At 37.3% G+C, this 16120-nt stretch overlaps 1 protein-coding gene across 9 annotated transcripts in view; it reads left to right on the top strand.

Annotated features, from left to right (window-relative positions):
• LOC118006426 (ran-binding protein 3-like) overlaps positions 1-14557 on the top strand; it is a 289201-nt gene extending 274644 nt beyond the window's left edge. For all 9 annotated transcript variants that reach the window (XM_034999085.1, XM_034999092.1, XM_034999089.1 and 6 more), the window contains 7 exons: positions 1190-1274; positions 3854-3956; positions 4548-4678; positions 6061-6181; positions 7625-7767; positions 11678-11867; positions 13695-14557. In XM_034999085.1, the coding sequence (XP_034854976.1) occupies positions 1190-1274; positions 3854-3956; positions 4548-4678; positions 6061-6181; positions 7625-7767; positions 11678-11867; positions 13695-13738 (817 nt within the window). In that variant the 3' untranslated portion in view covers positions 13739-14557. The remainder of the gene's footprint in view (positions 1-1189; positions 1275-3853; positions 3957-4547; positions 4679-6060; positions 6182-7624; positions 7768-11677; positions 11868-13694) is intronic.
• Positions 14558-16120: the final 1563 nt, after the last annotated feature.

The raw sequence follows: 16120 nt of genomic DNA, 5'->3' as shown, positions 1-16120 counted from the left end.
TGAGAGAGAGAGAACATGAGCTGGAGGAGAGGCAGATGGAGAGGGAGAGGCAGACTCTCCACTGAGCAGGGAGCCCGATGTGGGGCTTGAACACAAGACCCTGGGATCATGAGCTGAGCCAAAGGCAGACACTTAACTGACTGAGCCACCCAGGTACCCCAAATTGCTAAGGTTTCTATTTGAGATTTTATAAAGGACACAAGTTTACAATGTTTTTCAAAACGTCTCTAATATTTAAAGATCATCATATTAATATTGGATTATCTCCATTGCTTTGTTGACTTGGGTGAGAATATTTCAAAAATATAGAGTTAAATTTTTAGTTAGGAATTAATTATCTGGCTGATAGATTAGCCTTTCCCTTCTGTGGTGTTCTTCCCCCCCCCCCCCGCCACTGCCATTTTTCATTATTTTGGGTGTTATTCCTTATTTATTGACATACATTGGATAGACAACAAAGAAAACAGTATAAATGTACAAAATGAAAGTTAGTATTTACTGGTATCACCAGCAATGAAGGCATGTTTGATCTGAGGGAAGATTAAACTGAGCCATAGATACAACCAGACTCACATGATTAGGGCCCATGTGAGTACCACAGCTTTTACCTATGGTGCACACTGGGGGTACAGTGGGGACCCCAGAGCACATTGGCCCACAGATAGACAGCTGTATATCTTTGAGTTTCTCATCACGCAAAACACTTTTAGCAACAACAACAAAAAAGTTCCAGGAGGAAAAAAACCCAAATTAAACAAAAGCCCACGCAAGTGTAACTGACAAGATAGATTGGCTGTGCTTTTGCTCTGGAGACCTCTGGTAGCTGGGAGCATTGGCCACTTGGGGAAGAGGACAGAAGCAATGAGAGATTGGAGAGGCTGTGCTGGAAAAGCAAGCAGATAAGGTCTGGGCCAGCCCCTGGTTGATCACACAGCCTGAACAGTGATGGGCATGACATGTGTTTGGACTGGTCTCAATTTGTGCTGTCACAGCTGTCAAATATTTTAAATATCATCCCCAGGAGTACCTCAATTTTTCCTTCATTTCTCAGTGGCTGCAGATGAACAAGAGTTAGCTATTTTTGTGCTTTACATAAATCTGTTAAATCTTCCGGTTATTTCATGTGCTAAGATCTATCATGGCTTTATCCATATATTTCAAATCGCAAATGTTCATTTCTTTTCCTTAGATGTCAACCAAATGAAGATAAGTATTCTTTTAAAAGCTGCAGTTCTGATTTTGTGTTTGGAGAAAACATGGTAGAAAGAGTTTTGGTAAGAATTCTGGCATTATAAAGAATTATAAAAGATGTCACTTTGAGTTTCTGGAGGCATATTAATTGAAACAATGTTAAATTGGAGCATACTTTAAATCCTGAGTTCGAAGGCACGTTTTCTTTCTTTAACCAGAAAGATTCTCCTGGGAAGCAAGTTCTAGTTGTTAGAATAATAGGCAGGAACCCACAGAGGAAGGGAATTGTATAATTATAACATTATTACTGATGAGAAATATTAAATAGTTCTTTGACGTGTGTTACACCCAAGGTACCCAAGGAAATCCCAGAATTATCTGCAATAGATGAGCTTAACTGGTAATGATATTTTAATATCAGGTTTTCGATAGCGTCTTTCATAACAAGATGCACTTAAAATCATTTGCCAATTTTTTCTTGCTAACCACAACCCTCCCCTTCAAGCTTTTATAGTGAAAAACACTATCATAACTTTTTTTTTCAAAGATTTTTTATTTATTTATTTGAGAGAGAGAGAACACATGAGAGGGGATAGGGTCAGAGGACAAAGCAGACTCCCTGCCGAGCAGGGAGCCCGATGCGGGACTCGATCCAGGGACTCCAGGATCATGACCTGAGCCGAAGGCAGTCGCTTAACCAACTGAACCACCCAGGCGCCCTATCATAACTTTTTTTTTTTGCAGGCTTTAAGAGGAAAATCATAGTACTTTACTTGCCTAGGGAAACATACTTGCCAAGTGGAAACCCCTAAGGAGTTTTACCGGCATCCCTATTTAGTATTGGGCGTCCTCCTGCATGAGGTGGTTGCCCCTCTGCCCTCCACAGCTAGCATGCATTAGGACTACTAGTTACATCAAGGATCCAGAGGAGGCTACACAGATTTTAAAACCTGCATAGAGGCTCAGAATAACAAAGGACCAACTCATGAGGTCTGTCTATTCCAAGTTTTTTAGGGCTTTCACAAATCAATCCCTTTTAAGACTTGGTTTATTCTACACCCCCCTCAGGCTAAACCCAAATTCCAAGAGTAGTGTCCTAGCTTTTTAGCTTGGGGGCACCCTCTGTCACTCTCAAGATGAAGGGTGACTCCACAGTTCTAGAGCTGTTGATCCATATCTTTGGATCTGAACCAGAATGGACCAACTTCCAGAGTGAAGTTCTAGGCGATACATTTAGGCACATTTCTTCCATACTGTTTAGTCCTAAATTTAGCACTACATTAACCACAGCTTCTGTAAGATGTCACAGACACAAATAAAATACTTTCCAAGCCTCACAGGATCAACCTTAACACCCAATTCGACTTAACAAACATGTTCTGTGTTCTTACGAGGTCTAAAGCTCTGGCGTGGGTCTCAAGTTTGGCTGTGTATTAACAATCATCTCGTGACTCTCTAAAGGAGTCAGTATGCCTGAGCATTTCCCCAAACCGATTAGATCAGAGTCTCTGTGGGTGAGGCTAGGTGTCAGGTGATTTGAATGCACAGCCAGGATTGAAAAACACCTGGGTGAGTGGTTATGCGAAGCGAAAGGGAGACCCTGTGCTCTAGAGGTGCTTATAATCTAAGGGGAGACAGAGACATACCTGAGCAAATGAACTGCAGTTGGGATTAGAACTTTGCTTTGAGGAGGTACTGGTGTACATTTCCTGTGGGCACTTTCAATCTGGCTTGCAAAGGAAAACTGAGCTTCCTGTCTCTTTAAGATGATAACATCCTAGGCTAGCAGGAGCTGTAGCGATCACTTGTATGTGTCCTCTGCTTAATCCTATAATCCCGTGACCTTGTGATCTGGGGGTCAGAATGCCCTCCGGACTCGTGTGCTGACCATGCGCTGTTCCCGAGAGTCATGAAACTTTCTGTGCCTTCCTGTTTATTTTCTTAAAATGGAAATAATCACACTCATCTCTACCAATTGTAGCAGAATATCTTAAAATATCCAGTTAAATAATGTGGAAGAGTTTTGAGTTCATAAAGGAAAAGACAGAAACCCAAGTTCTGAAGTACTGTTACAATTCCCTCTGTTCTGCGGGGGGATCTCCGGGATCATAAATGGCCGGGCAGTTACTCGCTTTTTCTTCACAGGCCTTGGTTACAGCACCTGGGCAGGGCCCCATGTGTGCTGCCTTAAAAGCGATTTTTGGCAGAAATTAGAGGAAAAATTAAGATGAGCTCTGAGACAGTGAGTGGGTTCTCTGGGTAACTTGTATGATTATTTTGGATAGAGAGTGAGGCGCTGGGAATACTGAAATACCTTGAAACAGAGATGAGAGTTGCATCTCCTTTGAGGCATCAGGGTGGTCTGGTGGTAGCACGGAACAGCTGCTACCTCCTTTTGGGTCTCTAAACCTTCTCCCCTTGTCCCTGGAATGAGATCCCACCTGAAGTAGGCTGGTGGTAACCAGATTACGCTTCCTGAGGATCAGGACCAAGGTCCTGTGATGTGATAGGAAGGATTTCCCCGTAGAGCACATTGGGAACCCCAAACAAAAACATTGCAGTAGAGTTTGCCGTGTTGAAGTAGAAGAAAGAAAGGTAACTTTTGGCTTACTGCAAATATATAGGGATACAATTCTGTAATATATCTTTTTGCCTCACCCAGGATACTCAACATCTCACCCAACCTCAACTCGAAAATGACTCAAACACCAGGGAAAAACCGTTCAAATCCACTCTAGAATTTCCTGTCAACTCTCCAAATTCAAGTAAGAATTATGTCATTTGTAAAAAAAAAAAAAAAAAAAAAAAAAAGATTCAACTAGTGTATTTCCTGTTTTCCTATGTCATTTGTTTGGTATCTATAAAATACAAAAACAATAACGCAGTGCTTTAAAACTTTTTGGTAAAGATTAAAGCATACAAATATGGTTGTATGATACATAAGCTTAAACATTTTTTACTTGAGCACATGAGAAATCATTAAAGAGATTTATCTAAACTCGAGTAGTTTCACTTTTTGGGAAACCCTCATTATTTTTGTTTTGTTTTTCAAAGATTTTGTTTGAGAGAGAGAGAGCACGCGTGCGTACTCACGCACAAGCAGAGGGAGGGGCAGAGGAGAAGCAGGCTCCCCGCTGAGCAGGGAGCCCAATGTGGGGCTCTATCCCAGAACCCCGAGATCATGACCTGAGCCAAAGACAGACCCTCAACAGACTGAGCCACCTGGGCGCCCCGGGAAACACTCATTGTTATAAAAAGCTTAGGAGACCTGTATATTAATGGGGACAATAAAGAGCTTTTACAGTAGAGAAAAATGGGGTCTTTTATGTGTCTTTTCCCCCCTATTTTTTTCTTAGGCACAGACTCTATTAAAAATATATCCCTAATTGAATCAGCTGCTGCTTTCTCTTCTAAGCCATCACCCAAATGCTTGCTGGAGAAAATTGATGTTGTAACAGGGGAAGAAGCAGAGCATAATGTGTTAAAGGTCTGTATACCACACGTTGCTCTTTCTGGCAGCATGTCTGTACATGAAATCAAGTTTCTATAAGCAGGAACCCCTTTAAAAATAAAGGCAGAAGTATAGTTTTCATTAGGACAGAGCTGCTTCAATAAAACTGTGAGGGGCTTCCAAAGACTAAGCCAATAGTTTGTTGTATTCATACGTTAGTATGTGTAATTTTCAGGAAGATGGATTATTGGGTTTACAAGCATTCACATTAGTCTTTTAGAAAGAAGACAGCCAGGCATCCTGTCTTAAAATAACTTCAGACCTAATTTTTATACTTTTCATGCCTACTTTTATAATCAGTGCTATCATCCTATGATTGAAAATTTCTACTTACCCTGGACATTTTTAAATGATAAGATGAATAGATTTCAGTTCAAGATAATAAAAAAATTCTGTCTTTCTTTGAAAAGTTCTTTTATATAAGTTTTGGATTTCATATAAAGCAAGACTTTCACAGATATAATATACAGTATCATACATAGGATTCGAATGTTGAGTGGTCTATCAGCCGAGGCACATGAAATGTAATTACTATGACATAATGGTTTTTCAACAAGGTGCAGATTTCCCTTTCTCCTTCTCCATCTGCTTTTACCCCCAAATCTCTCCATTTCTCTTCTCTTCTCCCATGATTTACTGATACATTTACTATACAAGTGTGCTTCTAAGCATAACTCTCAGATCATCTTAAACCGAGGTTAAGTGAAATAATTGCTAGGGGTGAGGTCCTGGCATGCTATATTTTTAACAAGTCATCTGGGTGATTCTTGTACACAGTAATATTTAATTCTGGTAAGCATTAAATTATAGTACGGTGCTCTGTAGTACCACTTCCTAGTTGCCGTATTCCTCAAAAAATTTTAAGCATGCAAATAGTTTCACTAATCCTTTACTTTCACATAAGTCACATAGCTCAAATAACATTACATTTCATTTAAAAGTTGGTACATATAAATATATTGTTAAGTGAAAAATCACGATGCAGAAAGTATGGTATTCTACCATTTATAGAAAAAATAAGGGACATATGTATCGGCATGTATATACATACAAGTATCTCTAGAAGGATAAACAAAATATTAGCAACAGCGATCACCTGTTGCAGGGGGTAGAAACTGACAGATGGAGAAGTACGGTTGGGAAGGACTTTCCATTTTGTACATCTTTTTTGCTTTTTGATATTTGAACTATTCAAAAATTGCGTGTTTTAAAAGTTAAATTTTTAAAGCTGGTTTACAAATCATTAAGAGAGGTTATTCTGGTAAAGTCAGACAAAGAAAAGTGTTGCAGCATAGGAAAGGAATCACTTCGAAAAAAATTTTTTTATATATTTGACATTTAAAAAAATTGTCCTTTAGATCAACTGCAAGCTTTTTATATTCAACAAAACAACACAGTCCTGGATTGAAAGGGGCAGAGGAGCTTTGAGGCTGAATGACACAGCGAGCAGTGATTGTGGAACATTCCAGTCAAGACTAAGTAAGGAATCATTTTGTAAAGCAACCCACTCTTTCTCAGAGTAAAATTACCAGTAGGTACACATCATTTTCTGGCGATATGCTTTCAAAGAGTCAACAAATCAGTCTGTTGAAAACAATGTTGTTTCTAATGTACTATGGCAGCTTCCTGTTTAGAGCAGCCTCTGGTTCTGCCTCTATCACTGACTAGTGACCTTGGACGAAGTACTTAATCTCTCCCTGCCCTAGTTACATCCGTTTCAAATGGGGAGAATAGTACTCCATGACTTACTGAGCAATTGTGAGAATTCAGTGAGATAATGCACTTAAGCACCTATGAGCAAGCCCAGCACACACCTCAACAGTAATCTCCGTATTATTTAAAGGCCATACATAGGATGACATCATTTCTGAAGGAAAAGTAGTTTTCTAAAAGAGAGTATCTGCCCTGTCGTTTATTCTTGGCATTCTAAACATGGCATGTGGGTTGAGATGAAGGGTCAGATTCCTAGGAAATAAAGGTGTGTGGTTACTGAATCCTGTGTGTGGTTACTGACATCCAGAGTGATGGTGAGAATCTGGAGTCAATCAAACTGAAACACTCAGAAAGTTTTTGGCATCCGAGAAGACACACTGGGCATTGTTCAGAGGCCCAAACTGAAAGTGAGAGCCCTGGGCAGGGCCAGTAGGTTTACTGGTCAACACTGGGCAGGCAAAGCTGTGGAGGGGACCACTGGTAGAAGTTGGATCCATGTATACGGATGTTTATTGAGCTTCAGATATCAAGCTCAAGAAACCAGCGAGGACTAGAACTCATACTAAAAGAATAGGAACCGTGTCTTCAGTTCTGTAACTGGCAAACAGGTTTCTAAGTAACCCAACCAAGTATTATTCCCAAGGCAGGTGCTAGTTGTTTTCTACTCTTGTTCAATGCCACTCTTTCCACTGCCTGCCAAAATTTGTGATGCATGGTGTTTACATTGCTGGGTAACCTGATTGTACATTTTATGTGGTATACCATGATCACCTTTCCACATCAGTAGTTATCTTTCTTCCCAATTCTTAATGGGTTCATAGTATTATCTTGAATAGCCATGTCATTTTTTAACTAATTTAGCTAATTTCATTTTCTGAATGCCTAAAGCCAAGTTTTCTCCATTGTAAACAATTCTTGGATAAATATTCTTCAGACCACTAGATCCTCAAAGGAGTTCTAAAATTTTAATCATTTTTTAATATTATAGTAAAAAAAATAATTCCGGCGTTTAAGCTAAAATTAGTCCTCCAACATAATAAAGCTCAATTTGAAAACCAACTTATAATCAAGCCAAATTACAATGTAATAGTGAAAACACAGTCTGAAAAACCACTGAAAGATTTACTTTGCTTTCAAAAATGGCAAATTCCCCAGAAGGTCAAGTAATCAACTGTTCTGTAGTCTTATATATTCACCTTCCCATTTTAGTTATGCGCAATCAAGGCAGCCTGAGGCTGATCCTCAATAGCAAACTCTGGGCTCAAATGGAGATTCAAAGAGCGAACCACAAAAATTTGCGAATAACAGCTACTGATTTAGAAGACTATAGCATCAAAGTGTTTTTAATTCAGGTAAGTAACAGATTACAGTGATAGAGAATTATCCTACTATATTTCTAGATCGCTGCAATTGCTAAATTGTTTAATTTCATTGTAACCTGCACCACTGGCAAAAAACAAAAAACAAAAAACCAAACTTCAGCCATTCATTTTGGTTGTTTACAGTTTAATATAAGACCTAAGTTTTATATGGAAATTTACAGATTAACACCAAAATCTATAGTAATCAATTGGTATATGTCCAAGACATTTGTACTGATATATGCTTCAAACCTCCTCATTTTTCTTTACCATTATGTGTAATGGTATTACAAATTATGTCAACAATCTTACTAAGTTACCAAAGGGACTGTTGTCAAGACTGGCTCCTAGGAGTCCAGTGGAATACACAGCCCAGTGCTTATACTGAATGCTGAAATTCAGAAGGCTTTGAGATCACTGGAAAGAAACCAGTGAGAAATGGAAAAACAGAGGGCTCGTAAGTCAAAACAACCAGTCCAACAGCACATTCCCATTCTGGACATGAGTCAGTCTCCAAGGTAACAGGATGGGAGCACAGACTTAGCTTTTCCCGGCAGCAGGAATGCTTGACCTCAAATACAAGATCCAGGCACAAAAGAGAGAGATCTGGCAGGGATCAAACCAGAAAAAAGGTTAGGTTTCCCACATGGGCTGAGACCCAGAAGACTGGAACAGACTGAGTACTCACATGACTCAGGCAGAAGGTAACAGTACAAGTAAATTAGCTCCCATAGTAATGGAAATGGAAATGGAATGGAAAGTAATGGGGAAAAAAAGTTGCCAAGTGCCCAATGATGAAAAACCAAAGGTTTTATTAACTACCAGTAAGGGCACTGTTAGGTGTAAATGATGTTGAGTATTGAGATGTTAGAGTAAGATAATGCCCAAATGTTGTTTACCATCAAGGGAGACAATCCCTGATACTCTGCCAGGCTGGATCCCCTGGCTTTGAGCAAGTAAAGCAGCCTGCCTGTAGCTGATACTAAGATTGAGACCATTAGCTCAGATGAGATTCTGCTATTCAGTATCTGACCCACGCTGGCTCCCTAAATTGTAGGATATCTGCTAGAGATAAGCCAGCTAAATGCAAATAAAAATCACCCCAAATTCCATTCCCAGGCATGGTCATTACAACATTTTTCTTATATTTTAGCATATATGTGTATGCACACATATGTATGTATTGTACAAACTGTATGATCTTCAGGTAGGTTATTTAGATTCTTTAACTTGATTTTACTCATCTGCCAAATAAAGATAATAATAATTTACTTTATAAAGTGGTTAAATAGATTAGAATGTGAATATTTGATTATGAAGTTCACATAGGTAACCTTTTCACTCATCAGTGAAAGTGAGTGTTTTCCTATCATTAAATAGTTCATTTTTTGAAAATTCTTTTAATAGGCGAAAAGAATTCTATTATGCACCCTAATTTATTCCATTAATTCCACTTTGTTAAATACTTAGGTAATTTACTGCCTTTCATTATTAAAAATTCTGCAAGAAAGATGTGAGGAATTCTCTGTGTACATACATGTTAATTTTCTTCGGATAAGGTTTTGACTTGTCTTGACAAATTTCTCTTCAGAAAGACTGAATCAATTTTCATTCTCTCCAGCATTTTCTTATGGTACTTCCTGGGAATTATCATTCTTTTAAGCATAGAGAATTTGTTATTCAAAAAATATATCATTGTGATTTTATTTTTAATTTCTTGTTCTGAATTCCTTGAATGAATATATCTGAATGAATTTGGCAAAAGGCAATATATTGACCAGTGGAAGACATATTTAAATTTTAATGTTAGAAAGTCAAGGTGGCAGAGTAGTATTTATATTTCAATTACAAATACTCTTGCAATATTTATTAACTTACTAAGGAAAAACTACACCTTTGCACATAATGTAAAAAATGAAATCAGTCAAGATTCAACAATTATTTTCTCAACATCTATATAATATTTAGCACAATATGAGGAACAAAAATATTTTATTTAACTTATAGTTATTTTCCCCCCAAAGTAATTAAGGGAACTTAAGAACATGCAAATGAAAAAATATAACTCGGGGTGCCTGGGTGGCTCAGTTGTTAAGTGTCTGCCTTAGGCTCAGGTCATGATCCCAGGGTCCTGGGATTGAGCCCCGCATTGGGCTCCCTGCTTGGCGGGAAGCCTGCTTCTCCCTCTCCCACTCCCCCTGCTTGTGTTCCCTCTCTCGCTGTGTCTCTCTCTGTCAAATAAATGAATAAAATCTTGAAAATATATATATAGGGCGCTTGGGTGGCTCAGTCGTTAAGCGTCTGCCTTCGGCTCAGGTCATGATCCCAGGGTTCTGGGATCGAGTTCCGCATCAGGCTCCCTGCTCATCGGGGAGCCTGCTTCTCCCTCTCTCTCTGCCCCTGCTTGTGTCCCCTCTCTCGCTGTGTCTCTGTCAAATAAGTAAAATCTTTAAATATATATATGTACATATATATATATAACTTAAGACCCTTCTCCCAAAAAGTTGGCATTTAGTTTGTTCAACCCTCATTTCTTGGTTTGAAAAGTAAGACAGCTTTCTGGAGGGTTAGCAAAGAGAATAATTTACCTAGATTCTCTGCGAAATTGTGAAAAGATACAAAAATGTAAACCACTGCCATGTTACCTTAAAAGAGCACTGACTTTGATGACAAAGATCTGGGATGCGAGCCCAACCAATCTGCTGACTAGCTAAGTACACTCAAGCAAGTCATTGTACCTTTCTGAGCCTTCATCTCCTCATCTGTAGAGGGCTGTGGGAAATGAGAATATACTGAATACTTGTACTGGGTGCTTTTGCTAATATAAATGAAATAAATAATTCACTCATGGTTTCATTGTAAGGATTGAATAAAAAAGAGTGTAGTAACCATAACTGTTATAACAGTGTTATTGTCACCATCATTTTTTATATTAAGAGCATCCATAAAAACAGCATAGAAAAGTACTGAGAGCAAAGACTTCTGATGTGTTTCTTTTTTTTTTTTTTTTTTTAAGATTTTATTTACTTATTTGTCAGAGAGAGACAGACAGAGCACAAGCAGGGTGGAGCGACAGGCAGAGGGAGAAGCAGGCTCCCCGCTCAGGAAGGAGCCCGATGCGGGACTCGATCCCAGGACCCCGGGATCATGACCCGAGCCAAAGGCAGATGCTTAACTGACTGAGCCCCCCAGGTGTTCCTTCTGAGGTGTTTCTGATACAATATCATAAGGGTGGCTCTGTGGCACAATGGCCGGCACTCTGAGCTTCTATGCTGCAATATTATAGATTGCTCTAATGAGCTCTGCTCTTTCACTGAGCTGTGAGGCTTGCATGGGACATCGAAATGCAGTCATGTAAAGGAAAGGTGGTCTTTTTTTTCATCCACCCTACAATTTTCTACAGTGTAAAACAGTGGGGGAAGGATAGTCTTCAATTCAAATAGAAATTTTAAATCACAAAATTTCATTTCTCAGTTTAAAATGCACAAATTGGGACCTGTTATAAAATTATTCACTTTCGGATTCAATTTGCTTCAAGATGAATGGCTTTTTACTCTTTAATTTTTAGAGTTATTTATATTCTAGATTTATGCCATATAATTCTTTCCTTATTAATAGTGGAAGATTAAAAATCTCTAAAATGTGGCTATTATTATTTCTACTCCTAAGATTTTATTTATTTATTTATTTTGAGAGAGAGAGAGGGCAGGGGGAGGGCAGAGGGACAGGGGAGAGAGAATCTCAAGCAGACTCACCCTGAGTGCGCGAAGCCTGACATGGGGCTCGGTCTCACGACCCTGAGATCATGATCTGAGCTGAAATCAAGAGTCGGCTGCTTAACTGACTGAGCCACCCAGGTGCTCCTATTTATATTCTTAACAACTTAATTTTCCTCATGCAGGCCAGCGCCAAAGACACAGGATGTCTGTATGCAGCAATACATCATCGGCTGGTTGCACTTCGAAGCTTCAATGAACAGAAAGATGTAAATCAAGCTGAAAGCCAGTCAGAAACAAGCCTCCAACAATTAAACTGCGAAAGCTGTGATGAGGATGAGGATGATTTCATCCAAGTTACTAAAAATAGATCAGGTAAATAGCTTTTCTTTTCTTAGGTCAGCTGTTTAAGAAAGAAATCTTCTGCACAATCCTAATATATGAAATAGATTTTTGTAAAGTGGAACTAATCTGTTTAGAGTGGATGGGAATTAGAGTCCTAGCTCTTTGGATCAGAGGAATGGATTTGTAAATCATTGTCTTCTATCTGTGGCCTTCATTATGATTTTGCCAAAAGTCATCCCCATTGTGATGCCCGTATGTCATTTGCACATAAACTTAATAAAAATACCATAAAGTCTTACACTGATACACTGAAACTAGCCCATTTGTTTCTCTTCACATGGTCTCATTTTCCTATTATTGGCTATAATAGAAGAAATTATAAATATATCATACAGGTAAAAACACATTGCAGTGGAGCCCACCAGACAAATATGGCTTGAAATACCGAAACTCTTATTTATCTCCTTTTTGGAATTGGACTGCTTTATTCTCAAGGACTTTTTTTTGCCTAGGGCAAACAGTATTATTTTTTTTATTGTGTCTGGATTCATGAGTTGAGCAAGGTTGAAGTAGAACCAGTAGTTAGCAGATTTTTAGGTTTCAATGCTTATCCTGATGAGTAGATTTAAAACAAAAACTTATCATTATTTTTGGAGAGAAACACTGTCAAGGAAATAATAAACCCACCTCTGTTATATAAATGGTGCCAAGTATTTTCAGTAATAGTTTCATTTAGGCCTGAATTCTGCTCTACAGAGAACTGAGTAACATACTTATAAAGACAGTGTGTTAGCAAGCATTTTTGCAACTTTTAATCATTTTAAATCTTAAAGGTAACTTAATCATACATAATTTAAGAATCTATCAGAGTACAAGTGCAAAACTTGATGAAATATCTTCCTTTGCATGGGCGCCTGGGTGGCTCAGTTGGTTAAGCGACTGCCTTCGGCTCAGGTCCTGATCCTGGAGTCCCTGGATCGAGTCCCGCATCGGGCTCCCTGCTTGGCAGCGAGCCTGCTTCTTCCTCTGACCCTCCCCCCTCTCATGTGCTCGCTCTCTCTCTCTCATTCTGTCTCAAATAAATAAATGGAATCTTAAAAAAAAAAAAAAAAGAAATATCTTCCTTTGCCTAATACTAAAAATGTAATCAAGAAGAAAAATGCACAAAATATGCAGATCAGGATTATAAACTGCTTGACTCAGTGAGCCAGAGAACTAAGTGAATATGATTTTTCTTGTCGTTCTTAAACAAATGGTTTCTTATTCTTTAAAATGTGTGAGATGTATGAATAAAATTATCTTTTATAATGTTTATATTGTCAATAATAAAATGGGGTCTATTAGAAAATGGATTGGTATCCATTAGAAATGTTAGCTTGAAATAGGATTAAATGGCAAAATTCTCTCATCAACAAAAGTCACACTTAGGAAATCTATATTTTATTATATTCCATTTTAGGAAAGAGTAATATGCAACTATCCTCATACAAAATGAGAAACAATGGAAATAATGCAAAGTAAATGTCAATCATATGAACCCACCCTTCCTCTGCCATTTTTCCCTTTTCATTTAGTACTTTCTCTAGGAGGTGTGGCATACAAATGCTAAACTGTTAGGAAAGCAATAAAAAGTCTATTTTTTAAAACTTTGTTGCCCATGAATTAAGGAAGGGTTTAATTATCTGAAATGTCATGTTTAAAATTAGCAACATTTCCAAATGTTACATATAAAATGTATATTCTATATATTGCATTTCCTCACAGTAAGCATATTCATGCATATTCATGTTCAGTTGTGTTCAATATTAAATCTAATCTGAATATAACATTTTATAATATTTTAAATTTATATCACAGATCCTTCTAGGTGGACCCACAGACAGTCGGTTGCCTGTTCATGAACGCTATCTACTATAAACGTGACAACATCTACAAAAAGATTGGTCATCTTACTGAAAATACTAAGCCATCCTAACTAAATGAGAAGATCCTATTCGTTCCTTGAAGAGTTTTTACAGCACAGTTCATGAAAGATAATTTGTTCCAATTAAGATTTTTCTTTTATATAGTCTAATAATTGCAAGGTTTTATATTTTGATTATTGTGGAGAAAATGACAGAATTTAAGAAATACACGGACTTTGGAAGTTCAAAATTTATCATTTTTGAAGAAGCTAATTTAGAATAGGATTTGATAACTAATTGGGACTATTCATCACATTGGTGGATATAATAGTTCAAATAAATTTCTGGATTTCATAAATATCTAACTAAAATATTTTTTCAGTCATACATTGCCTGGTCATAAAACAAATATTTTACAAGATTTCCAGTCATTTCTTCCAAAACACTATATCTGCATGCTAACATTTCATTAAGTCATGTTTCTCTTCTGGGAAATGTGTATTTTCATTTAACCTTTGGATTTACTACTACTATAAGATTATATATTCATGGTATGAATTCCTTTAAAGATAGTGTTGTCTTGGACCTGTATCCATTGCACCTTGTGTATGCTTGACTCCAGTTCAGCATCCAATAGTTGTTGAAGGGATGAACAAAATACATTAACTATGTAACAAAACAGTAAGTATACAAAAAGTAAAATATGTTAACTTGTTCTTTGCTTTATGTAATTAGATTGTCATTAATAGTCTAATGGGTGTAGCTGTATAGAGACCTTTTAAAAAAACCAAATATATTCATATATACCCAAATGAATTTTTTCTTAAATGCTGTTGTTGTGGTAGACTGTAATAATTTCAACATTTGTGCAACAAAGTTTTGATGCTCCTCTTTTGAGATTTGTCTCAGAGACACCTTATGAGTTACGCAGAAAAATTAGTGCTTCTAGGCATATTTCATTTTTCAATCCAGTTTGATCACCCCATGACTTCAAAATGACTTTTGATCATGATTCCTAAATATTCCCTTGTTAGGGGCATCTTAGTCTTCTCAGGGTGTCATAACAAAATACCACACTGTTATTTTTCACAGTTCTAGAGGCTGAGAAGTTGAAGATCAAAGGGTCAACAAAATAGGCTTATTCTGAGGCCTCTGCTCGTGGTTGTAGGCTGCTGTCATTGCCTCGCGTGCTCGCAGGACCTCTTTGTGGGAGCACGGGCAGAGAGAGAGAGCAAGCTCCCTAGTGTCTTATCCCATAAGGGCGCTAATCCCATTAGACCAGGGCCCTGCCCCCTTAAATTTATCTAACCCTAATTACCCCCCAAAGCCCCATCTCCAAATTCTATCACATTGGAGGTCAGGGCTTCAACATATACATTTGGAGGAGAACATAAACATTCAGTCCATAACTAGGGAATAGGATTTATAATTCCAAAATGATTTCTGAAGATTTTTTGAACAATGACAACATATTTGGAATAATGGGTCTAACTTCACTAAATGTTACTTTGAAGAACAATATTCATTTGGATATATACATATGAATACACATTTTTTAAAGTTACATTATTTTGCTACAGTACCTTTTATAGTAATAAAAGCAATTATTTAGATATAGATAGATATATAGATTCATACATGCATACATACAGTATGTATGTATGGTATAGTATGGTATAGTTAGGCATATGAAAGTTCAATTAATTCTTTTAGACTCTAATTTGGTTAGTATATAAATTATAAATTATATAAATTATTAGTATATAAATTAGTATATAAATTGTTCAGAGTTTTGCTCTTTCCCTATAACTTTTACTAAGTTAGTTACTAAGAGAGGCTTATTCATTCTAGTGACTATAGAAGAAATACAGCATCCTTCTAAAGTAAGCAATGATTCAGGAAATGGAAAAGAAAAATTAATGTGAGAGAGGAATAGAGAAGAGGTAGAGAGAAGGGGGAAAAAAATCAAAGAAGAGCTCTAGCATAAAAGGAAGAATAAAAACAATGAGACAACAAAAGTTTAAAGTTGGTTGGGTTTTTTAACCCCAAAAAATGCCTCTGATACAGAACACAGAGGAAAATTTTCTTTAGAAGCAAAAATAAACAGAAGACATCTGGAGAAGAAATGAAAGAATTGGTTCTCTTTTCCTATAAGATCTTAGTTGATATGGGAACACTGTGATTGCACTAAATTGTTAAAGTAAAGCAGAGAACAGAGATCTTTATCTTCCTGACATGTTCATTCTTGTGCTCACTTTAGGGTGGAGGTAAAGCAATATTTCTCAATGCCTCAAATATTTTAATATCATTTGAATTCATTCTTTCTTTATTTGATTTTCCTTGTACTTCTCTTCATATACAGAGCAAAAAAAATTAGAC

This window comes from Mirounga leonina, unplaced genomic scaffold (assembly GCF_011800145.1).
Source record: "Mirounga leonina isolate KUSES-001 unplaced genomic scaffold, KU_Mleo_1.0 Mir_96, whole genome shotgun sequence".
NCBI classification, from domain to species: Eukaryota; Metazoa; Chordata; class Mammalia; order Carnivora; family Phocidae; genus Mirounga; species Mirounga leonina.
The sequence above is the reverse complement of the archived record's forward strand: the minus strand, read 5'-3'. Positions and strand labels throughout refer to the sequence as shown.